The sequence below is a fragment of the Dunckerocampus dactyliophorus genome, chromosome 15 (assembly GCF_027744805.1).
Source record: "Dunckerocampus dactyliophorus isolate RoL2022-P2 chromosome 15, RoL_Ddac_1.1, whole genome shotgun sequence".
NCBI classification, from domain to species: domain Eukaryota; kingdom Metazoa; phylum Chordata; class Actinopteri; order Syngnathiformes; family Syngnathidae; genus Dunckerocampus; species Dunckerocampus dactyliophorus.
In genome coordinates, this window is record NC_072833.1 from 19,087,392 (window position 1) to 19,114,703 (window position 27,312).

The 27,312-nt window shown below is 43.5% G+C and overlaps 1 protein-coding gene across 6 annotated transcripts in view; it reads left to right on the forward strand.

The window, feature by feature from the left end:
- The first annotated feature begins 3,571 nt into the window (after positions 1–3,571).
- LOC129194715 (nuclear factor 1 B-type-like) overlaps positions 3,572–27,312 on the forward strand; it is a 71,062-nt gene continuing 47,321 nt past the window's right edge. For 2 of the 6 annotated variants that reach the window (XM_054800018.1, XM_054800019.1), the window contains exons 1-2: positions 3,572–3,815; positions 5,491–6,022. In XM_054800018.1, coding sequence (XP_054655993.1) covers positions 3,798–3,815; positions 5,491–6,022 — 550 coding nt within the window. In that variant the 5' untranslated portion in view covers positions 3,572–3,797. The other 4 variants (XM_054800017.1, XM_054800021.1, XM_054800016.1 and 1 more) reach the window with 4 other exon arrangements.

Sequence of the window (27,312 nt, forward strand, 5' to 3'; positions counted from 1 at the left end):
AAAAACAGATGGCCGGACATTCTCCTTCAGAATGATTTTTTTGGTAGACAGCAGAGTTCATGGTTCCATTTATCCCAGCAAGTCTTCCAGGTCCCGAAGCAGCAAAACAGCCCCAGACCATCACACTACCACCACTATATTTTACTGTAAATAAAAGGTAAAAACTCAAATGTTTTTCAGTTTAGTAAAAGAAAAAAATAACAAAATGGGTCTAAGAAGTATCTGAACACATTTTTTTAACCTAACTCAATTATTCTCTTCTTTTTTTGGTCATCTTCTGAATGAGCAACCTGTATTAACACAAAAAAAAACTTCAAAGGAGTCCTCACCAGCCATGAACCTCGCCGAATGTCAATGGTAATGTCACCCCAAAATGTAAACTTGTTTTCATATTAGTTTATAGCATCCATATTGTACCAAAACTATATTTTTTCACACCGACAAGTGTACATTTAAACACAGTGAAGAGGTTAAAATAGAACAGAAGTATAATACTGTATAGTGATACAGTATATCTTTATTAGAAATATGAGTTCCCAACAAGTAAAAAAAAAGTACTGCAATTTATTTCCATTTTTCTGTATTTCTATTTTTTTTGCTATTCAGTCATGTACTCTGAACTCATACTGGTTGCATTATGGGAAATGTAGGATTATGTCGGGTTTTTTGTATGTTTTTCCTTTAGCATCTATTTAACGTGTGTAATACAACATTTGTATTTGTCATTTTATCGGAGGCTTCATGTTGTAATTAATCCGCATCCAATGCTAAGGCGAGGGGAGGGGGCTTTGTTACAAAGGGAGGGGGTCGCTGGGTCGTATAATTAGCACATTCATGTCCAAGTTGGTTAGGTCAAGCTGCTTGTCTGCTGATTGTGTGTCTTCTGCAGTGTTCTCCCACAATGCAGTGCCTTATGGACCGGCCTCCGTGCGGCGTGCCTCCACTGATGCCCCTCGTTGATAAGGTGTCTCCATCCTCCAGCAGGCTGCATCCCGGGACCACTGCCACCGTCATGGCTGCAAAAGTGTCCCAGAGGCCTGTCAAGTGGCAGCTTTGCTATGATGTGACAGCCAGGACATGGTGGATGGTGAGTGAAACAACTTTTTGCACATTAGGATTTATTGCAGGGAATGCTCCAGTTGAAGCTTCTCCTATTCTCGTGCCTTATTTCACTGTTTCACAACAGTTTGTGCACCTTTTCAGATTAGTTTTAATGTCAGTACAGTACAGTTGTGACTTTTCATATGAATAACTCCAGAAAACCACAAACAAAAAGCTCCTTGTCCAGCCAACCCGCGCCTTTCCCATGATGAAGAGGTGCCATATTGAATATTTATTTACTTGTCACACTATAGGTCAGCTTGTCTCAGGGTTTTTTGCACAATTAAATGATTTTAGTATTATGTTAAGTCAACATCTTTTGCCTGGATTTTATTTTATTGCTTTAAATATTTTTTTCATGGTAAACTGAGTGTAAAATGATAAATAAGAGTATAAATACTACTACTAATAGTGATAATACTACAATGGATTTATACTCATTGGACACAGGATTAGGTGCTTGTCCACTATCAAATAAAAACAACTTTAGTATTATGTTAAGTGGACTTTCCGGCTTTATTTCATTTTTAACTAAATACAAAAAATAAGTAATAAAAAAATTCTAAAATTCTTAGGCTGCACGGTGGCCTAGTGGTTAGCATGTTGGCCACACAGTCAGGAGATCTGGCAGATCTGGATTTGAATCTCTGTTGGACATCTCTGTGTGGAATTTGCATGTTCTCCCCGCGCGTGCGTGACTTCCTCCCTCATTCCAAAAACATGCATGCATTTTGGCTTAAACTTAATACAAAATGATAAATAAGAATCTTAAAAATAATAATGATAATAATACTTTGGATTTATACTCATTGGAAGGAAGTAGGCCTACTTATGCACAATCCAAAAACCAACCACTTTAGTATTATGTTAAGTGGACATTCTCGGCATGAGTTGTCTTGTTATTGACTGTAAAGTAACCAAAATAGTATTATAATACAGAGAGGTGTTTATAGTATTTTGGTTGCATTATTTAGATACATTTAATAGTCAGAAAAATAAACTTAACTGAGCTATTATACTGTTATTTGCATTGTGCATGTACCTAAAGTTATTGCCAATTAGCGTCCAGTTAAATAGGGCTGTCTCAGTATGTCTATTGAGACATCAGGTAACTAATATTTACATTTACAATATATAACAAAAAGGTCTTACGTTACATTTGTTGGTAAAGTACCGATATTGAAAAAGGGGCCACAAAAAGTGGAGCAATTCAGACAAACATCACTGATGTAATGTAGCAAAATGACATGAACCTATAATTCTTGCAGTGTGAATGTATAGTTTTGGTGACAATGTATTTTTAAGCAGTACAAATCATAGTGTAGTGTCGTTTCCTTGAAGCAGTTTCAATAGTGTCCACTGGAGGTCATCAGAGCCTTGGTAACAACGCTGTGTATGGCTATGCTAACAATGCCTTGCGCTCCAATATATGAAAACTAATACTGTATATGTGCATAATAATGCTTTTGCACACAACACAAAAGACATATAATTAACAAAATTAATGCTGTATATGACTTCTAAAGCTAGATTGTAAAACGCACCATGTTCTAAAAGATACACACGTAGAAATATCACAGTTATGTCAACATTAAGAGTGTATAGGACCGCTTTAGTGACCATTTGTACTTATAGTGTCCAGTACGTCAAGCCCCCAAGCAGCAATGCAGTACGTCAGTGGAGCGGAAGTGGGGGGCCCGGGGCAGAGTCTCCCGGGGGCTGCGGGGTGGGGGTTGCTGCTCGTAGCCAATCAGTGGCCAGAATTCCAACACTATGACAAAACTGATCAAGCCGCACGGGGCAGCCACGCTTTGAGGCGTGAGTGTGTGGATGTTTCTTGTCAAAATAAGAGACAAAAACACACCTATGTTAGTTAATAAGAATTACAAGGCTAGCTCACAGAGTGGCATAGCCTGGTAGTAGCTTGCAGTGGCGTTTGCATTTTTGTCTCCAACCTAAATTAAAGTGGAAGCCTTTTTAAAGACCTACTGCAAAAACACTATTTCAAGTTCATCTACATCAAAGTGTGGCCAGAGGGCCAAAATTGTAATGAAAAAAAAGTATGTATCTTTGTTTTTAAAGTTGTCAAATTATGAGAAACAAAGAAAACTAATTAAAGTTAATTTAATCAACCAAATTTTTGGAAAATTAGGTGGGGGGGAAAAGTTACAATATTATGAGAATAAAGTCAATATATTATTGGAATAAAGTCCTAATTATGAAGCACCCTGGCATTAACTCTCTATGTGGTGTTTGTCATAGGGACATTTCAAGAGTGACCAAGTTTGTGTGCAAACGAGTTTTCCATGAGTTCTTATTTTGAAGGCAGCTACCGGAAATACCCCTGCTCCCAACGAGGGGCTTATCTCCAAGGCAGGCAGACAGTGAAAGTGAAGGCGGAGACCAAGCCTTACAGACAACCTCCTCTTCTGGATCACCGAACAACCCCCCCCCCCCCCCTTAAAAAACTTGGAAGATAGGAAGGAAGACGAGCATAGAAGGGGGGTAAAACCTTTTTGTAATTGCTTTTTACCGCTTTCTGCCAAGAATTTTCCTCTTCGTGTATTTTTGTCTGCAAACACTACAAGAGCAACGCCCCCTCCAAAAAAAAAAATCACCAAAGTTGAGAAATGTGAATCTACCGGCGTGTTTGCTTCAACCAGGCGTCCGGACCCACTTCTTTTTTTTTTAAGCCAATGCAGTACAGTGCAATGGTACGTGGATTATTACTGTTTTCTCGTGTGAAAGCTCCCCATGCAGTCTTCTTGTCTTTATTCTTATTATAAAGTGACATTTTGCAAGTTTAAAGTCAAATCACATTACACGGTGTTTTATCTTATCAGGTGCTGCTGTTCATTAACCCACTTTGGTTCTGCTCCAAAGTCCACAAGCATTATTTAGGAGAGCTTCTGCTGAGCATGTTTTGAGAGACAAGGTGCTGTGCAGGCTTGGAGGAGGAGAAAAAGAAAGGAGGAGGAGGAGTGTGTAATTACGTGGGTACAAAAAAAAGTTGTGTGTGATTTGCTGGATGCAGGAGCAGAAGGTGCGCCACATATGAAGCTGAGCAGAGAACATCACACACTCCGTACAGCACCGCCATGCGTGCATGATCCAACGCAACCAGCTCACTTTTACTACCAATAACATCATTTTTTACTGACTTTCTTGCGCAGGAGACAATCTTTTGGACTTTTGGAGTTAAAAAAAAAGTTAATGGATGTTCTGGGATAATTTCTTTTCATTTGGCGGAGCTCGCCCTGCAGGAATGGCGCGATAGTGGAGAAGTCAGCACCGGAACCAGAACCTCTTTTTCACTTTTCTATGCAGAACTATCGTCATGTATTCTCCAATTTGTCTCACTCAGGTATTTATCTACTCTTATTTTTTTTTTTAATTCAATCTAAACTCCTTCGTGTCACATCTTTCATTTTTGACTTATTTTCCTAAACAAATGCACTTTCATTTTAAAAAATGTAAACATGCATCTGTTTCATTGTCTTTAACTCTATATTTCTTCATTGAAGGAGTCCAGCTTCTGTTGCAGATAAAGCCCCATGATAACACGCCACGATAACTCACTTTTGCTGTTTATATTTTACTTGGCATAAGTCAGTGATTGACTTTTAGTTTGTGCTTTAAGAGGATTGTTTTCATGGCCTCATGCAGAAATGCAGTGCACATCCAAAGCAGGAGCACGGCCAAGCCAGTTAAAAAATACATACAAACAAACTACAGCAAGTGTTTAAAGTGAAAACTTCCCTTTTTGTTACTTTAATTGCTTTGCAGGGAAAGTCATTTTGTCTTTTTTAGAATAGAAAAAAAATATTATTATCATTTACCTGCTGTTTTAAAAAAAAAATCCTATATGAAGTCATCATAGCAGTGTTTTAGACAAGTGGTACAAGTAGCAACTTCTTCCAAAAATAATAATATAAATAAAAATGACATTGTAATGAACCTCAAACATTTCTACATCTTCATTAATGACAGCTCGTAAATGCTCATCTTGCAAGGTGAGTATTTACAGAGCAGCATTTGTATTTAATTACAATAACAATGCCTGAGGGCCCCAAACATTTTAAATGTTCAAGTTAAATGTAGCTTCATTTTTTTTAAAGAAATATTTATTTAAAAAGTGCATGTGGAAGTTGCAATTTGTGCCTCAAAAGTAGAAATAGTGAGACGTGGATGCCGTCCTGCCTCTTTTGGAGATGCATTTCTTGTGCCGTGTGTGGTTAGCGTGTTTGCCACCCCGTGGCCTGTGTGCAAGAGCGTTAGGAATCACCACCCCACCTGGCCCCCCAGCTTCTCTCTCCTTTTGTTTTATTTGTGCATATATGGCCTCCACGTGCTGTCCAAATGATGCGTCGCCATGTCCTGTCTTCCCAGGATGAGTTCCATCCCTTCATCGAGGCCCTCCTCCCTCACGTCCGTGCCATTGCCTATACGTGGTTCAACCTGCAGGCCCGGAAGCGCAAGTACTTCAAGAAGCACGAGAAGCGGATGTCCAAGGACGAGGAGCGCGCCGTCAAGGACGAGCTCCTGAGCGAGAAGGCTGAGGTCAAGCAGAAGTGGGCCTCCCGACTGCTGGCCAAGCTGCGCAAGGACATCAGGCAAGAGTACCGTGAGGACTTTGTCCTCAGCGTAACGGGCAAGAAGCACCCGTGCTGCGTGCTCTCCAACCCGGACCAGAAGGGCAAGATCCGCCGCATCGACTGCCTGCGACAGGCGGACAAGGTGTGGCGTCTGGACCTGGTCATGGTCATCCTCTTCAAGGGCATCCCTCTGGAAAGTACCGATGGCGAGCGCCTGGTCAAGTCTCCGCATTGCACCAACCCTGCACTTTGTGTCCAGCCGCATCACATCACCGTGTCCGTCAAGGAGCTGGACTTGTTCCTCGCCTACTATGTCCAGGACCAAGGTAAGACCTCCACCTCTACAACTGTGTGTGTGTGTGTGCGTGCGTGTGTGTGTGTGTGTGGAGCCTCATTGCGCTCAATATCGCACTGTGGCTCAATTGAAATTGTTGTTACCTTATTCACACACCTTGCACACACACACACACACACACATGCACACACACGATGACAACTTTTGCTTAAAGAAGACAAACTAATTTTTTAAATTAATTTATGCAAATTTTGGGTGTTTTTTTCTTAGAAAAATGTCTCATAAATGTCCACTTTCATCCGCTTAAAGCAGATTAAAATAACAATAATACTAATAATAATACTACTAATAATAATACACAGGTATTTCTGGCTATTCAGAGTCGTTTATGTCGCTAATTAATAATGGTATAGTTTAAGTGGTAAGACCCAAATATCTGTGTGTCACTACTAATGACCTAATTCAGTAATTACTCAAATCTAATATTTCTGTTTAAATATTGGTCATTTTTAGTTCTCTCATTGTGCGGAAGGTTTGAAAAAAAAAATAATTGAATGTATTTTGAATTTGGAATATTCAGATGTATGAAAATTACACGGGAGAATGAATTTAAATTAAGTGTTTATATTTATAACTGATGCCTAATCCAGCATTTCCATTTTTAATTATGTGTGTGTTTGGAAGAAAAATGGAGAAAAATGTAATTTGTATTTAAATGCAGGATTGTCCCTGGCAAGTCTTATTCCGACGCCTGCACCACCATGTTTGCCTTGTCGAAAATGTGTTTTTTCCCACCCTTTTTATCCCAAATGGCGCTCTTAGTGTCCTGGTATTAAAGCTCTCGCAGCAAATGCGCCGCTTTTTGGGGCAGAAGCGGTTGGTGGCGTCGCTCGCTCATTGTGGTCAAAAGCCCGAGCACCATTTTGTGTTTTGATACCAGGGGGAAGCAGAAGGCACCCACAAGAATGGTTGCCACTGGCACCGGGGTTGGCATCAGAGCCTCTTTTGTGTCTTTTGTGGGGATAATGCCAGCGCTTTCTCCTTTGCACTTTGCATCTGCTGCAGCCAACTTGAAAGCGTCTCTTTTTTTTGTTGTTATGATTAGGCTTTGTAAATAATGAAATAAATCAAATTAGCTGTTTTTGACAAAAAAAATACAAAAACCTAGCAGTCTTCTCAGTGGGCACCTCCTGACAATGCAGCCATATTGTGGCTAGCATGCGGCGGTGCGGCGCCATTTTGTTTTGCACCGTGCCAAGGAGGCAGGCAACCCAGCAAAGCCCGCCATGGCGTAGAGATTGCTTGCGAGGTTGGCATCGAACCCTCTTTGTCTGCCTGCAGCATGCCTTTGATTCGTCGGTTGGCATCCGCAATGCAGCTTTGGGAAGTTTTGGCGCTATGAAGGCGTGAAACAAACAAATAAAACACCAGCGAGAGCGCAATGTGTGTGAGATGTTCCTATATCGTGTATTTTGACAGAGAGCTGGCTGGGTTGGCACTCAATGCCCCTTGTAGCATGCCCGTGGGCAGGGTTGCTTGGGGTGATTCCCTTGTGTTGTTGCGTGGCGTCCAACGTCAGTGTTTCCTGTAGGTTTCCAAACACTGACACAAATACGTAGCGTACTGCGGTTTCCTCGATAACAACCACTTTTCATAATCGAAACACTCCAGAAGAATCCACAAAGTCAAAATAAAATCAAAGTAACGCATTTCCGTGCTTGATCTAGAGAGCAGAGGAGAAATTGTAGACAGAAATCACATGCTGTCATATAAATAGAATAAATAAAATTAGACTGTTTCATTAGCTTAATGAAGAACAATGTTTATAGACCTGTTCTATTTAAAATGTATTCTTAAATTGTTTCTGTTATGATCTGATGCTGTATAGAAATTAACATTGAAATAATAACCTCTTGTACTTTACCTAATATAACTGTAGAGGAACCACTGAATGTGCCACCTGACAGGCTGGGGTCAATTCTCTCACCATCTCACACACACACACACACACACACACACACACACATGTAAGCACACACTCCAATCCACAATTCCTATTAAAGATTTGGACGCAACCTCGTGCTTTATACTTCACAGCCTGGCGGCATAGTTGTCATGTCAGGGCACGTTGGGGCGCTGTGTTATCTCCCGCACCAACATATGCTAAAGGGCGGCCATCAGCGGCCAATAGGAAAATGAAATCCCAAATGAATGAATATGTGTGTGCGAGCTTAATGCTCACTGTTTCCCTCCACCTCGCAGGTCAAATGGATTTTAGTTTTATTTTCTACGTAGCAGTAGATCACAACAGAAGTAATTTAAGGGTACCTTTTCTGTACCTGTGGAACTTATACCGTACCTCCTTTTATTCAGCAGAGTCTTGATATTTTCATGACTTGGTGGATTCTTTTGGCGTTTTTTGTTATGATAGGTAGTGTTTATCAAGTATAAAGGTGGAGGAGCAATCGCAATGCAGTCAGTGAAGCTGCATACGTGCGTGCATGCTTTTGTGTCCGTGTTGGGAGTCAGATTGTGTGTCGCAAGACCAAGAAGTCAAGGTCAAGCGGCTCCACCATTACTCTGAAAGTTAACACCACCATAAAATGCCATTTGCTGTTTTTTTGCAGCGTCATGTTAGTTTGGACACCCGCTTAATGGAGACCTTGTTTAATGAGCGGCTGCCTTAACCTTTGGCCCCTGGGGGCGTGACCCCCAGCAAAGAGATGTGTCGGGCCGTCCTATGAAGTTTAATTGAGCACAGCACATCAGTAAAAAGCGGGCCCGGCTCGTAAGCCTGCCTTGTTGAACTCTTGGGATAGGGGTCAGACCGCAGAGGTCAGAGGGGGATCAACGGCACGGCTGGTGCGGCTGGTGGTCCCCTCGCTTCGGTGGCCTAAGTGAGGGGGAGTCAGTCACCCCGTGAGCCGCTCGCATCTTGTTTTCCGCCCGGCTGCCTGTGGTCAAGGCGGCCGTGAAAGGAGAGGCCTGACCTCCCTTCCTCCCCTTCTCTCCTCCTCCTCCTGCATCAAGAGTCGCCCAGCATCTCCCTCCTCACGCCGAGCGACTCCGGGGCCTTGACAGCGGGCCAGAGAGAGGCCTGAGGTCTGGGCTCTTGCCAGAAACTTGTCGTAATGAGCCACTTCCCAGTCTTGGTAGCTGCCTTTCATGTTCTTTTCTTGTTGTCTTGTTGTGAGAAAGGGATTCCCGATGAAATGAGCCTGAGGGGGGGTAAACTTCTAGAAAGGTTTTAGCGAGTGAACTGTTCAACCCCGCGCTTAGCTTCCTTATTAGTATGCAATAGAGCCGGCGGTGTCTGGCCACCGCTATCTCAGAGCCATAACCTATCGAACACATTCCCTCAATCTAATCCACTTAGAACTCCTTCCCCAGCTTCACCGCTTGCCTTATTGATTTCGCCTTCCCACTCAATGTCTTCCCGATCCTTTTTTCCTCTTAACCCCAGCAGCTATTTTTTGCTTTCTTTCTTTCTTGCATGCATTGCCCTTCCTTTTTCCTTTTGCTGCTCTTTGTCAAACGCCATGCCGGTTTGCGGTGCAGCGGGGTCCAAGCAGGCGTTATTAGCTGCAGCAAATACCTCGAGGCTTAAACAGGTCCTGTTAGCTCCTTGTGTACATAAACCTCCATGGAGACCAGGCAACTCTGAGCAGAGGCCACGGAGAAATGTGCCTGCCTCTTCAAGAAAATTTACAACTGCCTTCTTTTTTTATTTAATTTGCTTGTGTCACAGCTCGGAAAAAAAAAAAAAAACGGGCCTTGGCTTTTCTTTGAGACTTTGCGCTGAAAAGGCTTTTCTTTTCTTGTTCAGCTGGAGATGCCACTCGTTTCTGCTTTGGTCGACCACACTTGGTTCAGATAGTCTACAGTTAAGATCGCCGCTTCCCTGCACTTTCCCAGGCTTTTGGGGAGGACCCCCGAATGCATTTCAAATCCCCCCGAGGCCACTTGACTGGAGGGCCGGCACCTCCCACTCCTCCTTCCCCCAACCCCCACGCTGTCTGGCGGTCCTCCCCAAATGAAGACAAATGGGCACATTCACCCCCTAAACCCAGGCGTTAGATTGTACCTCACTGTCCTGCCTGCGTACAAAAGACTCCTCAACCCACTCTCCATGTTCTGTCCTATCAGGCTAGCATCCCATGCTTGCTACATGCTAATTAATTAGCTATTCCTCAAGTCGGCTCTGAAGACTTCCTAGCAAAAGCCATTCCCTTTCACCCAGAGAAAAAAAATGGGATAGTCAGGGAACTTTAGGCAGGGACAGACAAGCAGAGTGGTTGCCCAGGAGACCCAGGAGACCCCCATCCTGCTTTGTCCCATCAAAGTCTTTTGAGCGCAGACAGGGTGGATCAGTGGCCCAGAGTGATGCTTGTCTCGTTCTTTGTGAGGCCGTACAGTACGACCCATCACTGTCACATCTACACAAGAACGTCCCGCCGCCATGGCTGCTTGTGCCAAGTGTACGTTTGGGTGGGCACGTTTTGCCCATTTCAGTGTCACCCACCCCGCTATTGTGCACTTTATCCACTTTTTGCATATACATGTACACTGTAACTCTGCACTTGTCCAACATAATAGATGCCATATATTGCATACAACAGGGTAACATTCAAGGAAAACTGCACTTTTTTGGGAATTTCGCTCATCATCCACACCCCTTATGTGAGACATGACATTTCAGTGCGTTCGAAAGATATAAAAGCCGATACAAAGAGACAACTCAATACTGCACGTAACGGGATCCACATATGCTGCCTACAAAGACTGCTATTAAAACACCTCCAACAACGTTTTATGGTTTTATATACCGTAAATACAGATAAGATATAAGCCACTACTTTTTTCTTACTTTGAACCCTGCAGCCTAATACAGCTTTGCAGCTAATTTATGGCAAAATTTTAATCTCGTGACATCTCCTTTACTTCAGAACTTTTGTTTAAATACTGTTCCGCTCGTGAGCCAGTGAGGATACCGTCGTGCTTTCTTTGGCAGGAGCCGATCACTCACAACAAGCTTGCCAACCCAGTGAATGTCATTGGAGGTCATTGCATATAGTACCTGTATAACAACATAACAGTCTGACTCACGGTGTCATCTTTCAAAGAACACTTTAGTAACAGCACTAAATTCATCACACAGCAGCTTAGTACTCAAAAGGTGTATATACAAATATACAAATGTCCCAATATGACGTTAAAATAAAAAAACAACATTTTAAAGTTTTCCCATAAAGAATTGCGGCTGAGCAGCACATTCATTGAGGCGCTCCAGTGACGTCAGCTTCCCTCTTTTTGCTTTGGGGTCCTCTGGACGGCAGCACCATTGCAGTGCCATTTTCTATGACTTCCTTCTCCTTCAATGAAATGGTTTTCTCAAACAAAATGCATTATGGGAACACTTTAAAGTGTGTTTTTTTCATGTAAAAGTCGTATTGATACATGTTTTTATATTTTTGAGGTATAAGGTTTGAGTGTTAGTTGCTGTGTGATGAGTTTAATATTGTTTGCAAGATGACACCGTGAGTCAGATTGTTATACTGAGTAACGACCTCCTGCATTCCAAAATTGGGTTGACAAGCTCGCCGTGAGTTTATTCATAGCTCATGATTGGCTCCTGTCAAATCAAGAGCTGACTGGTCCTCACGGGCTCGCGACACGATATGCCATTTTATGACGTCGACACGTGCGGCTTATATAAGAACACGTGCGGCTTACACACCGGTGCTGCTTATATAAGAACAAATCTTGTTTTTCCTCTAAATTTGGTGGGTGTGGCTTATACACCGGAATTGACGTTACATGCTGTGATCATGTAATATCAGTTCTGATGACATGTAATACAGTATTTTGCATTGCTTGTTCATTATCGGAACTTCCTTTCTTGATGCATTGATTTCACATTAACTTAATAAACGTGAACTTAAAGGGGACGTATAATACAAATGTTTGGGCCTTTGTAGTGAGTTCTGGACCCCTATAGAGCAGCTACACACGATAATCCGCACAGAAAGCTTTCTAGATCTTCCAGACTCTGCACCTCTTTCTGCAGTGTTTTCTGCAGTGTTTTCTGCCGCCCGCCCAAACGGTCTGTGTAATTTACTCTACCCGCGGCCCTCCTCCAGGTACGCCTCCGGCCGAGCCCACTCCGCTGTGATTGGTCACACTCCCAAGTGCTCCCGAGGACTTCCGGACAGCTGCCGAACCCCGTTTGTCCGATTACGTACACAAAATAAACACAAATGGGACACTGATAAATTGTTACTTACAGCTTGCTCTTCTGACTCTTCAACACGACCAAGTAACGTTGGAAAGGCGTCCGACTTCAGCAGCAGCTTGGTGGATAGTCCAACTTCGTATTGGCCCATGTTCACATAACAGTCCCGTGTGAAGCGGCGAGCATATTTTTCTTTTGATGGCCGGGAATCAGCAACTCCAACCACTTCTGCCTAATGCTTGCCTCTTTAGGCTCACCCGAACGAACATTTCCTGGGAGTCATACGTGCAAACACGGTCAAAGGAGCAGAGTGAAGCAGAGCGGGGGGAGGGCAGGCCTACAGTGTTTGCCTGGGCATGCCCATATAAGGAACTCCGGTTTGCATTGACGTCAATGGAACTCAGTGTTAAAAAAAAATGTAAAACACAGCGTGCAGAGACGTCCAAAACTGCTTTCAGGTCTGACTTCCAAATGCACAAACCTCATTTTCTGACGCGTTGGCATCATTTAACACGAGAATACAACATTGTAACCACATTTATAGGTCAGAAAGGAGGAAAAGCATAATAGGTCCCCTTTATTAAATAGCGTTAACTTAATAAATTCAAAAATAAAAACACAAGAGCACTGGCGGCATCTTGAATATGTAGCCGTACCTTTTGGTAGTGGTCTGAGGCGTGGCTGTAGCTTGGTTAATATGCACGTCACATTATATGGAAATGGAGCGTTGTTGCCGCTTTTTGGAGACTTTTTCAGAAGACTTTATAGGCGCAGTAAGTAAGTCCCATGCAGTAATGAGCTGTCTCTATTTATCTGTTTTTGTATCTTTCGAACGCACAGCAAAGAGAAAGACATGTTGTTGTATATATATTTGTGTGTGTTTAGTTAATTTAAATATGGTTGTATTATAGTTAAGAATATGGTAGTGTTGTGCAATAGATGTGATAATTGTTATGTGAAGTGACATGTTTGATCGACAGGTGTCGCTAATTTGCAAGGTTGGACAGAGCGTAGAAGAAGTAGTTCAGGAAGTTAGAACAAGAAAAAGAAAAAGTGATACAGACGCACATGTTGAATGTATGTTGTGTAACGAAGTAAAGTAAAGCCAAGAAACGACACTTCTGACATCAACTTCATTTGTGTGACTAGCAACGAAGTTACAGCTAAATTACCACACATGTGTGTTCATGTCTCACATAAGGATTGTGGATGACTCCTTTAAGGAGCGGGACAGGAGGACACAAACGTTAGCAACAATAGCATAGCTATGTGAGCTACAGTGCTAACATTACAGTCACATTTTAACATCATGCCAGGTTCGTCTGTTCACTGACAAAAAACAACATGAACATACTTTAAGCTCCTACGTTTAAACTTTTTTTTTTAGACGTGGCAAAGTTGGCTTTTTTACAAAGTGGTGGGCAGGTGGGCTTATGTTGGTATGGGCAGGTCCGAAGCAGTATCATGTTCCTCCATGATGTCATGAAAACCCGGAACTTTGTATTCTCTCGCGCTCATAAATAGGCTCTTGGGGCACGTGATACTGTTATAACACCATTGAGAAATCAGTTTTGCCTAATAAGGGACCTTTAAAGTCCATGAGAGGACCTTTTTGCAAAGCTGAAAAAATTAGGAACTGACGTGAAATTTGGTGAAAGTGCGAACGCACTGAAAGCTTGTTCCACATTTACCCAGCCAGCTTTGTAATTAGACAGCCCAAAATTACAGCTGTGGATTCTTTAAAAAAAAACCAACCCCATGCCTGTGTTAAATTTCATAAGGCATTCTATAACGTTAATGAAATGTGTATAATGAGAGATTAGCGCAGCATAATAGTCCCTCTGTTGAATCCCTAATACGTTTTCAGAGCTTTGTTTGCACCCTGCCGTCACTTCCACTTGTTGGCTTGTTGGCAACCCCGGCTGACCTCCGCTCATCGACCTTCTGGTGTGGGGTGGCTTTGGGGTTGGGTTTGCGTCCCAGGAATATGTTCATCGGCTGCGGCACGCTAGACGCCCACCCCCTACACACACACACACACTTTTGTGTAAAAAACCTCTGGCTGTAACTTGGGATTGCCATGTGTGTCTTGTTAAGGGCAGTTATGACAAATGGCAGCAGCTGTACAAACTAATCCCTCTGTAGCTTTCACACATGGCGCCCAATTAACAATGGACCACTGTGGGGCCCTAATCCATGCAGCAGCCATCCTCTGGTCCTGTTTGCCGAGCCAGCGCCGCCCCAGGAGACTCTTCTTCTTCTTCTCCTGCAAGCACCGTGCGCATGAACACTGCATCGGTTGGCCATCTTGTTTGTTTCCAAGTCTCAGAGATCTCAGAGATCCTCGGAGGCCTGTGGGATTGGGTTGCAGTGCCCCGGCGACAGAATGTACATTTGAGTGTTGGGGACCGCTTGTGAACTCACGTGGATCTCCTCGTGGATGCTTGCATTAAAAACACGCAGCTGCAGTTGATAGTTTTATCAAAGCGGTTGCTTCATGAGTGGGTGGGTGGACAGTGTGTTTTAGTGTGGGTGTGTGTGTGATACAGGTCTCCCTTGTCAGTTGGATTATTTCCAGCGCTTGTGTGATGATAAACTGTTATTTCTTTTGGGGGCCCCAGATAGCTGCATGCCTGACGTAAACCACGTAATGTATTGTAGGAGTGTGCAATCACGTGTTACGTCACCAGCTGCTAACAATTCAGGACGATTTCAAAGTCTTCTTGTGGAGTTTGAGACTCAAACCAAGGTTGCCGAGGGGTCGACAGGCCATCAGGAAAAAGGAACCTCCTGCCAAATCAGTGACATAAATGAAACAAATTCGTGAGAGGCAGGTGGGAAAACGAAAATGGTCAGGGCGTGATCCCTGGCAGACGCCGTAAAAAGCACTGCCAACTATTATGAATAGGAAGCTGCGGCTGAGCTCATGTGCAAGGAAAAAAACATTTTCTTCATCTGTAGTACAATTAAGCGTGCGCTGGCCGTCTGTCAAGGCAAAAATAGACTTGGTCCAAAAAAAATAAATAAATAAAACAACAGGGAAATGCATTATGCAAAGAAGAAGATGATTGACATTATTCAGTATGTTAGGGACTCAAGGAAATTCATTAAAATGGAGGAAGGCGCACGAGTAAATGCTGAAAATATTGATCGGTTGTGGCCAGACGCACTTCTCTTAATGTATTACTGGCTGGCTGTTGCAGGCTGGCTGATTTGATGGAAGGAGCTGTATAGGAGCCAGATGTATGTGTAGATATAAATACTCTATACGACTTGACAAGGGCACTAAGTGGAGGCATGATATCACGTGCGCCTGCATTCCTGACTGGTAGACACTATCTCCCAAAAGTGAGAACACCCCTCACATTTCAGCAATCATTTCTTTACTGCATATCTTGTCATGGGACAATACTACAGGATGTAAACTTCAATTGGCAATACGTTAGAGTAGTCAGTGTACGGCTTGCAGTAGAATAAGAATAAGAGCAAATGAGCCATTTAAGACGTAAATAAGACTCCTGCTGGTGTGTGTTGATATAAATGTGTTTCTTAGGGGAACTGAGTGGCCGGCGGACAGGAAGTCATGTCGGGGACTCGGTGTTGCGTTTTAACTTGGCGTGGGTTATGGTCTTAACAATAGCCCGTGTTATATATTAGAGATTTGTATTATTATGTGAGATAATTCAAACCTACAATAAAAGCCTGTTGTTCTGGCAATCAACCCCGGTGAGTGTCTCACTGAACATTACAGTAACATTACTGACACCTAGTGACCAGTGTAGAATATTACATATCACTCACAGCTTTTTTGAATGCGTCTACTTTTAGTTTCTTTAGCCAAATTGTGTCCTTGGTGTGAATATTTGAGCACCATTGTTGGGCAATTTACTCTTCCACTCCTGCATGATGACATCACTTGGGGCATGCCCCACAAGTGCTCAGTTGGGTTCAGGTGTGGAGGAGACGTACTTGGCCACTCCATCACCTTCACTTTCAGCTTCCCCAGCAAAGCACTCGTTATCTTGGAGGTGAGTGTGGGCTTCTCATCATGTTGGAAACCTGCCACGTAGCCCGGTTTCTGCTTCACGATGTTATGTTAGAATTCATGTTTCCCCTCAATGAACCACAGCTCCCCAGTGCCAGCAGCACTAGTCCAGCCCCGAGATGCTATTTTAATTGTCTTGCTACTCTCTTGTGTTGCCAGCTATTTAGACGATAATGGCTGTGTCTTCATAGTAAATGCTATACAAGCTGTACACTGACGACTCTAACGTATATCCAAGTTTACTTTCTGTAGTCCCTTGGCAAGATATCCTGTACTGTCATGAAAATGTTTTCTGAAGCGTCTCATTTGATCTCATGTGTCAATAAATGGTGTATGTTAGTCACAGATATAACTGGTAGACCGAGAGAGAACACAGTTGTTTATTTTGCAGGGTAAAGTTTGCTTTTCAGCCCCCTCCCCGTAGGCAAGTCTTTATTCTAATGCCTTATCAGCGAGAAGAGCAATATTGTTCATCTTCAACGGTTTCCCCCTTAAACGGCATCTTGTATCGGGCCAAATACAGCTGCGGAGGAGGGGGGCATACAAAGAGGACAGTGTTTTTAGAGGACGAGGGCCTCAAAAAAAAACACCAAAAAAAAAACAACCCCAAAACTTGATTTTCCTATTGTGGCAATCAAAGCAATTTCATCAGTGCTCACCGTATTGTCACCCTGTGACAGAGAGGAGAAGAATGCCCCATTGACTGATGCTGCCTGCAAGACCCGGGCGCTGATCTTTACAAGAAAAGCCCACTGTCGCTGTTTTTTTTCTTCCCCCCCCTTATGTATGTCTCAATACTTGGAGGAGAGCGAGAAAGAGGGGTGGGGATTTGGGGAGGGGGGGGGGTTGATCTCAAGATGACTATGCGAGTGCGTATTATTGAAGTAGCACCGTGCGACCCAGGCTGGGAGTGTGAGGCGCAGTGCTGGGAGTTGGGGGTGGAGGGGGGTTGGGAGTTGGGGTCGTTGTGGTGAAAAGACAGAGCCATCACCTGCCAGACTGCTGGAATGTTAATGCCATGGCTCTGATAATTGGATTTTGTACACACCGTCTATGAGGAAGGTCCAGCAAGCCCCCCCTCATATTGTTCAGCTCAGCCATGGACTCTCAATAGGGCTTGTCTATGTTTATACAAGCACTCATGTCTCAATAAAGACTGTTTACAGTGTGTGTGTGTTGGACTTCTGAACCTAAGTGTGTGTGTACTGCATGTGTGTGCCAAGGTGGCCGCAGTTTTAAAAAGGGGAACGTGCCAAACCCTTCAAAGTTTTGACAGATATTGAGCAAAAATAATGGGACATGTTCAGAAGCCACGCCCACAGTGTGTTCCCATTGGCTAAACACGTGCACGGTCGAGGATCATTAGGGAAGTTATGGCTCTTGTTTGCGTCAGAGGGGGAGTCTGTGAGGGTCTGGAATCAGGCCGGGAGCTGTGACGCACTGCTTTCCCTAACGCTGGCCTCTTGTGCTATTTCCACCCAGGCTGCAGTGGCTGGGCTAGTTAAACGTCTCCACAGTACTGACCTAAATTCTTCATATTCACCTCAGAAGACCCAAGCCTTAGTCAACCAAATGGTTTTTCCCATCCTTCTTCTTCTTCCTATGCCTGGAACATATGTTTTGTTTGGGTAGAAGGAAGCTCTATTGAAAAAAAAAAAACAGCTCTAATCCTACAGAACCTGAAACAATGACAAGGGTTTCTTTTCCTTTTTTTTGTTCCCGGCTTGTTGTGGTTTGGATAAACAGGCCGTAATTGCATTTAATCTGCGTTCAAGTTACGCATTTGGAACAATGACTTCAGTATGTCTAGCAAACAGCTGTTGTGTGCCCCCCCCCCCTGTTTTTTAACAAGCTATATGTAATTACAATAATTTTTTTGACAAACGTTTTGTATTTTTAAAGCTGTATTTAAAGGGCTGTTGTTACAGACATACATACGCACATGCACATACAGTATATACTGGATACACTCCTGGTCCAAATATTAAGACCAGTTGAAGAATTTACATTTTGCACTGTTGGATCTTAAGGAGGTTCTAAGTAGAGCTTCAAAATACAAAAACAAGAAATGGGAGTGAGACAAAAACATTTTTGAAGAAGCAATTTATTACAAACAACCATTACACCAAAATACTAAAATAAGCTGTTCATCAGCTGATCAAAAGTTTAAGACCGTAGCTAAAAAAAAAACAAAAACAAAACCCCTAAAATAGAAAAAACATTTTCAAAAGTCGCTTTGCCATTCTTGTTAATCACCTCAAACATTGGTTTGTTCATGCTTGATGCCAGTGTTGCCAGGAGGTAACGATTCAGAGGCCTGCATGCGACGATAAAACGATTATCAATGCATCTTCATGCATCTTCATTTGTGATTTTTTTGTGTTTGTCAATTTTTTCATGCATCATTTTTTTTCTGTATATAATTTATTTCTATTTATAATTTATGTGGTTCTTCATATTTGTCGTGTTCCCAAAATATTTCAGCTTGCACGACAAAGCTTGCATATTGTTTGGCTCTTGTCCTGCTCATTTTTTACCTTCCGCTACGTGAAAGCCGAAGTACTCTCAGACAATCGCTTTAAATCCAGCGGGTCGGAGTTTACGCTCAGCCATTCTGGTAGCGTCTTACACTTACGTGCACCAGCATAAACTGCTAGGGCGACACTTCCACTTTCCGTTTTTTTTTGTTTTGCTTTTTTTTGTTCCGTCAGCATCGATTATTGACATTTATGAATCGATTAATAATCGTCAATTTCTAAGAATCGATTATTTCACCACCCCTAATATAAATATATGTATATATATATATATATATATATATATACAGTATATACAGGATTATTTTTTTTTAATTTAAAAATCCGAATTGCTGCTTTTATTATTTGTAATTCTTAGATTTTTAAAATGTAAATTATTATTAAAGTATTATTTAAGTTTTTTTTATGATATAGGTGTTTAAAGGTAAAGCCGAATTGCCAGTCATTGTTTTTTAAACTTGTTTTTAAACTTTGTCTTATTTTGAAATAAAATCAATTCTGCTAAAGCTGTTTTTATTTTCTAAAGTAAAACTACTATGAATTGCTGTGCTGGCGTTAGCGTGCTGTTGCATAAACAAAAGGGGGCTCCGGGCCCACCACCTTTGGGCTATTGTAGCCTTCTGAACTGTGGCCAAGTGGATGTTGTCGCGGCAGCCAAACAAGCGAGCCAACGAGAGGCTGCCTTTCCAGGAGGCGAGCACCGGCTGGACACGACCCTGAGGAGAGTGATTGCGTAACTTTGGCATTAAAACAAAAAGTTAGAAAGTGGGAAAAAAAAACCAAACAACAACATTCGGGTTGGATGTCGAGGCATTTTTTGTGTGTCAATGACTGAATATTCATGACGACGTGGTGCAAGCGAACTAGCCCACCACCTGTATAAACAGCGATTGTGAAACAGGGTCTCTTATCGGCAGAATGAGGTCAGACAATTCTATTTTCCCCTCCGTCCAGCTCAAGTTTCATCCTTGCGGAGCTGAAGGCCTCTCCGTCAACCTCAAGCATCTGCTTTGATGGAAGGGTAAAAGCAGAAGGTCCTTGCCATGAGGCAATCCCCCACTGTCCCAGTGTGACTTTGGGATATTGTTCCATCTTGTTTGTATTTTGTCTTTGCTGATGACATCATGTGACCCTCTCGTGGGCCAGCTTGACATTTGTTTAGGGAGAAGCTAATTGCATTAGTGTTCAAATTAGCTGAAAATGTTTTGGCCTGTTTGCCTGTCACATCACTTCTACGCTGCTGTATTCATGCAGTTTGCTTGACTGTGGATTCCTTCCAGTTTCGCTTCGAGTCCTTCTGATTATTTTTCTTGTGCAAGGTGACTTTTTCATTTTGAGTTCTTTCCTGTTTATTTTCTGTTGTGAAATGCATAGTCATGAAGGTCTTCAATGACTTCTGTGACTCTGCTTTGTAGCTACGTTGCAATCATGCCGTGTCCTGGCCCATGTCTTCCAAGTCGTGGAACTTGAGCATGGATCAGAGCGTGCACAGTAGTCAAATATGCCGGACTTTAGGTGTGCAGTGGGCATAAGCACGGCCCAGTGAAAGTTGGCCCTTAAAAAACCTGAAACTTGTATTTGTAGGCACAAACACTGATTGCCGTGGCAACTTGATTCAACTAAATAAATCACAAACCAGCGATTTTGTCTACGGTGTTCCTTCTTCCATTTGATGTGCTATTGGCTGGTAACGTTTTGCACACCAAACTCTCAGACACTAAATGTAGTGGAACCTCATTTAGCATACGCCCCAGTTAGCACATTGTTTGGTTAACGTCCAAAATTTACACCACGATTTTGCCTCGGCTTGCGTACATTTTCCGGTTAGCCTACAATATGGCATATGTTGTCGTTTTATTCATACACTGCATGTGCCCAACTGTGTTTGTAATGTATTTTTATCGCAAAATGTTTTCGTTAGCAGCCTTTTAGCTTGCTAATACATGGAAACAGGACCCGGAAGTCAGATCCTTTGCCCGTCTGTGATGTCATCAGCGGTTGTCTCTGAAGTTCTTTGCTAAATAACACAGCTACACCGAAGGTGTCTGCTTTTCTTTTGATCACGGCTGCAAAATAACCCATAATGGAGGCAAAGATGCAAGTGCCGGTACTTTGAAACATCATTGAAGTCGAGAAATAACTCCGAGCAAAACATTCGTTGCCTGAGTTAAATGTGTAACTATATATAAATACAACAATGTAACAATATAAACAAAAACCCCTACAGAACTGAAAAATATGGATGTTATTGTGCTAGTATCAATTTGATACTGATGCTGTTTGATATTTGGATTGATCCGCCCACACTAGCCCTACCACCCCTACATTTTTCAACCAGAAAGCTAGCTGTAGCACTAAATATTGGTCTCACGCTTAGCCGTGATGCACTGCATGTAAGTGGCGTGGCCCCCGCCAGGAGCCCAAATCTCTTGATAGCCATAATAAAACCCACAGAGCTCCCTCCTCCTCCTCCCTGTAACTGCATGCGGCCTGTTCCCCCTGGAGCTGTGTGTTCCGTCTCGCGCTGCCCACAAGCAGATCGCTGCACGGACCATATGTGTCGGCAGACCGCAAAAAAAACGCTGAAGCCATTATTACGCGGGCCCACTCTCGTCAAATTGAAAGCAGAAGCCTGCAGGAACGGCAGCAGTGGCAGAGAGAGCTAGTTTTGGCTGCACGGATGCGGGCAGCGTTTGGGGGCAGGATGGTGGAGTGGGGGGGATCTCAGTCAGACGGGAGCGCTCATGCCGACTGTGATGTCTTGTTGTCAACCTCTGATACTTCCTTCATGGCTTCTTTTACGTCTAAATGCCCTTCTAAATGCCAAACCACAAAGGTTGGGAACATCGTTATCTACTGTAAATGCATGTGTGGCGCCCCCTGTGAGTTGTGCTCATAATGACAGATATCCTCAAAGTTTTGTAATCATTACACAAATGATCAATGACTTATGGACAATGAGTTGCTACATTGAAGATGTTTTGGAGAAGGCAGCCATGTTTTTCAACCATTCATTCACTTTCTGTGCCGCTTAACTTCACTGGGGTCGCGGGGGTATGCTGGAGGTTAGCCCACCTGACTTGGGCGAGAGGCGCCCAGCCTGTGATTTAGAGTCTCCAGTTAAACTAAAATGCGTATTTTTTTAATGTGGAAGGAAGCTGGAGAAAACCCACGCACGGGGAGAACGTGCAAGCTCCACACAGAGATGCCCAAACGGAGATACTAACCCGGATCTTCCAGATCTCCTAGATCTCCTGACTGTGTGGCCAACATGCTAACTACTAGGCCTCCCTGCGGCCGTTTTTCATTTCACACACGCACACACACATCAGTCCCGTTTAATGTGTGCACCAAATTCGGTTATGATTTGGCTAAACACCCTAAAGTTACCATGGGTCATTTCAACTGGTGTTATAGTGCAGGCAACACAGCTGGGGTCCGTTTTGACAAATTTTCATGCTTTTGTGTGCAGCGGTTCAGGAGTAGAGGAGCTACACTAAGGGGTGTCCTCATTTTTTCGCATGACTGTGTCTGTGGTGGGCATGGGCAGGATAAGGACTCACTGAGGAGGACTTATCTTCAAGCGCGCGTCTGTCATCTGCCGCCGCGCACAGAGCTCTCTTTCATGGGCCTCAGGGAGTGAGCGAGTGAGGCAAGCTTCACTGAGATTTAAGGGCCGCCATTGTTTTTGCTCCAGCACGCTAAATCATTTTGGAATGGCCACCATGTTGCAACCCGGTGCTGGAGACGTTGAGGCTAGGAACGGCGAGGTGATATGTCCTGTCCCCTTTAAAGCACTCCTTGCAGTGTATTTTTCCCTGCAGCGCTGATTACTCGCGGTGTTTACATATTCCATAGAGGACTGTGACAGAGATAAACCGCTGCTGATGCTTATCCCTCCGGCCGCAACATGGAAAGCACTCAAATATAATGTAAACCAAACGCCGCAGCTGCCCTTTCATGTCTCAAGTGCCAGTCGTGCGTGCTTTGAGAGCTTAACTTTAAGTGGCATTGCTTGGATTGAGGAGGGAACCTTGGCGCTATTTCCTATTGTTTCTTTAAAAGGCAGCTTCCAGGCTTTTCCCACCACCGTCATCTCACCGGTTACTAACGAGACACTTGAGCTCATCACTGCACAAAAACATTTACTTGGAGGTATGTGAGGGAGAAAACGGTGGGCATTTGATCCGCAGCGTGATTAATGATCCACATATCCTCAATGCCGTGCACTCGGAGGACTTCTCGAAATGAATTGGCCCTTCCTCTCCTGCCACTCCTCAGCGCCGTACAGTAAATGTGACACATGGCCTAAAAATACTCCTTTTTTTTACATGAACGTACTCTGTGACCTTTACTGTTGGAATCCGGTGTGTTCTCCACAGCACCTGTGCCACGCCTGTGTTTTATGAAGTGCGGATGCCGACGGTGACGTTTGACGAAGGTACCCGTGGCTGCACTTGCTGAAGTGAACTTAGGGAAATGAAAGGCGCTCGGTCAGGTTAGGCTGGTTTTGCACTCGAGTACTTAAGATCCTCCTTTCTCGAAAAAAATCCACAGAGTTAATTTTGGGGACAGTGAGGGAACAACATGCAAAACATGAAACTGCTTCGCTTTTGTGTAAACAGTTGAAATGATGTTTCCAGTTTGCAACAATGCAGTATAATACAGCACATACAGTACAAGAGACAGACATAACAAGGCTCCTTTTAAAGTGCACCGTTCTTCCCAAAGCCACCCCATCCTCCACGTACGGGGGTAACAGTCATAGCGCGAAATAAATCATTCTCCAATGGGTACAATTGTCATTCATAAATGTGAAATAATATATAACAGTTTACAAGGTTTACAAGGTTACACGTGTAACAGTTTGAACGGTGTGAATTATTATTACGTTTAGCATGAATAGTTCCAGCTTGCAGCCCCGTTCCCCATCTTTACTGAACAACAGCGGCACATCCACTCGTCTTTGTCTGTTGACGTATTTTACTGGGAAGGCCCCGGTGTGAGTGTTCCCAAACAGGAGACTCTAGCTTCACCTTTCACCATTTGTGTGCTGAGTTCTGTAGCGTTACCACACATGAAAGCGAGTTATGTATCCATAAGATCCAGGACTGTTTGTATGAACACAGCTCCAATCTGTTGTAAAGCAGAGAAGTGGCTCTTTTATGAGGTGTTAACGGTTTGCTAATTCTTGAGGAAAAGGCCAAGTGACCAGTGCATTCAGTCCCTGTGTTTACTACCTATTTCCCTTTGACCCCTTCTTCCGCCACTCGAATGCAAGCCATTGTGTCAGCCGGGGCACCATGTTTGCATTCCCTTTTACCACCTTGCAGTCTGTTGTTGACACGGTCTCTGTTCATGGGTTTGGACAAAGCTGCTTTCATCTGCAAGGTCTGCATGGATGATGTTTGCTATCAGCGTGAAGGTGGAGACTTTGATGGGAGACTTTCACTGTCGATGTGAAAATGCGCTGTGCTACGGGGTAATTACGCTAATTAAATTATTTATGACTGGTGTCGGACTTGCTTTGCCTGTTTAAGTGCTTTGTGTTTTCTTTTCCCAATATTTGTTTTGTTGAGCTTTTAGCTCACGTTCTTTTGGTTTCGTGAATGTATAGCATGGGTATGTTGATACAAGTGTCGTGGCGCAATTAGCATAGCAACACCAACGCTACCCAGCTGCCCCCAGTAACAGGGTGTTCGTGAATGGTTCATTAAATGACATTCTTCGTATTTCTTGCACATTTTAGACAATTCAGTGCTTCCGTGCACTGTAACTGCACTTGTCCAATATAATAAGTACCATATATCATGTAGCGGGACAGGAGGGCACAAACGTTAGCGACACCAGCATAGCTATGTGAGCTACAGTGCTAACATTACAGTCCCATTTAAAGGTTAGCCTATTTGCTGAAGAAAAACTCCGATGTACAGAGTTGACTGATAGATTGTTGGAAGAGCTCAACTCCAGGCGTTTGTTTAAGATGTGCAATGATTTTAAGATGTGTAGTGAAGCCTACTCTTTTACAAACCTGTCCTCCACCTAGTGGTGGCAGTTAGTTGGATGAGTGTGGTGTTGAAGAGCTCGACAGTGATCCCCCCCACAGTGGAAGCACTCTGGCATCTTGTAGAAAGTATTTGCAGAAGAAGCTGTCCTCCATTTTCACTTCCATAATATGCAATGTGTTCAAGACGTGTATGTTTATGTTAATTCTTTTTTTATTTCATAAGAAAGCAGTAGCGTGCGTTCAATTATCTAACAGGCTTCTTTCAAGCACCCCCCCCCCACACACACACTATTTACAAGCCCCTTGTTGTCTTTATGGTTTCCAGCAAGGCAAAACGTGCGTAAACATAGCGTTGGATAAAACAAGAGGTGATTTAGTGTTCCCCGTCACAATGCGCCCTGCTCCGGCGCCCGCTTCCTACCTTTGTGTGGGCCGAGGGCTCGGGGGCGCGGCAGCGGATACACGCCTCCTCGGATCCCGGCAGGCTCCGAGGAGGGAAGGAAGCCGGGTGTCAAAGGCGATTTGCTCGCTGCTTCTTTCTGTTATCTGAGCAGCAGACACTCGCACGGGAGGCAGACGAGTAAATGTTGTGTGCTGCAGGGTAAATATGAAGTTAAAAAAAAAATGTATTTCTGATTTTTCACTCGGGATAGCAGGGCGGACGGAGGAGGGCTCCACCAGAAAAAGGTGTGTGTGTGCTTGTGTGTGTTTGTGTGTGTGTGTGTGTGTGGAGAGAGCTGCTGCATGGCTTCTTTTTCCTGCTCGTCTCTGCACAGGCCTCTCCTGTAACCTTCAGAGAAGCCCGCGCAGGCCCCAAGTTCAACGAGTGCATGAGGCATATTTTCGCTGAGCATGCTTGGACCGCCCCCTACTAAACCCCTCGATCCCCCCGTCTCCACCTCCCCCCAGCCCTCCCTCCTCTCCATACATTCAACCTTTTTTTTTTTCTCTCTCTCCCCGGCCACCTAAAGAAGACTCCCTGTAGGCCTCGCCTTTCACAGTGCCTGCAAAGGAAATACATTATGTGTAAAAAGAATTCCATATGGTGTCATATGATCTGTGTAATTCTCGCTCAATTGATAGAATAAAAAAAGTCACCTTGTATGCACAACTCATTGTAAATGGACTCTTTGTACCGACAGTATAACCTCCCCGCCTCCTCAAAAGCAGTTGCAGTTACTACAAGGACACATTGCCATATGTACACAGGTAGTCTTACAAACACTTTTGTCCACTTATGCATTATAAAACCCACGTGTATATAAGTCCACATGTCCAGAGCGCAAACCGAAACAACAGGTGGCACAATAACGCATAACCGCATAGTCATTTTAGCCAATTAGAAGCCAAAGAAAGTCATTTCCGCGTGACTTCTATGTAATCCCATGTTCTGTCTTATATACTGTACATTGCATACCCCTCGGGGTGTCCTAGGATCACATGACTGTATGTGTTTGTGCACAAACTGGTGAAAATGTGTCAAAATATGCACCCCTACTGTGTTGTCTCTGCTATTATTTTTGTGACGAATACACCACATAGTGGTGCCGTTATTAAACCCCATAAATTGGATTTACTTGAAATTTGTCACACACACCGCAATGTGCTCTTTTCTGTAAGGTTAGCCCAATCACCACCAAATTTGGTACATACCTTTAGGGGACTGACAAGCACGTGTCTGTAAAATTATTATTATTGGTTATAAAAAAAATTGCCGTCCTATTAAAACGTGATGAGATTTTTTTTGTTTGGAGAAAAGGTGACATCCAGGAGCCAATCAGACTGTGAACTATGGCATCGCTACTAGGAATGATAACGCAGTATAATATGGACGTGGCAGTGTGCAAGGCATTATTGGAGGCACACATTAAGTGCTTTACACACACCTTGCTATCCAACCGACCTCAGTGTTCCCAGCGTCAGCGTCAGTCAGTGACGTGTGGCTGTTTTTCCCACCAAAGTTGAACAGCTGTTTCCGTGTTTAATGTTCATGCAGAAGCTGTAGTAATTCTACATTTCAATCATAGCCACGTAAACTTTGTCAGATCAACCCACCTCGATGTTTGGACTTGTCTGCAGCTTTAATCACCCAGCGCTTCAATTAACGCTCGTTTACATTTGGCTGAGCGCCAACTTTACAAACTCCAGCGATCACCGGTTTCGCTTCATGACGCACCTCATACATAGAAGAGCTTCGTGCTGACAATTTAGCGACATGGTTGCTATATTTAGCGAGGAGGGGTTACGCATTAAAAGTGAAAGTTAGGAAGTTTTGGAGCCTATCCCGGCTGACTTCAAGCGAGAGGCGGGGTACACCCTGGACTGGTCGCCAGCCAATCGCAGGGCACACATAGACAAACAACCATTCACACTCACATTCATACCTATGGACAATTTAGAGTCGCCAACATAGCACTTAACCACTAGGCCACCGTGCAGCTGCCAAAATATGTGTGTTAAACATATCGGTATCGGTATTGCTTGATATCAGAATTGGAAA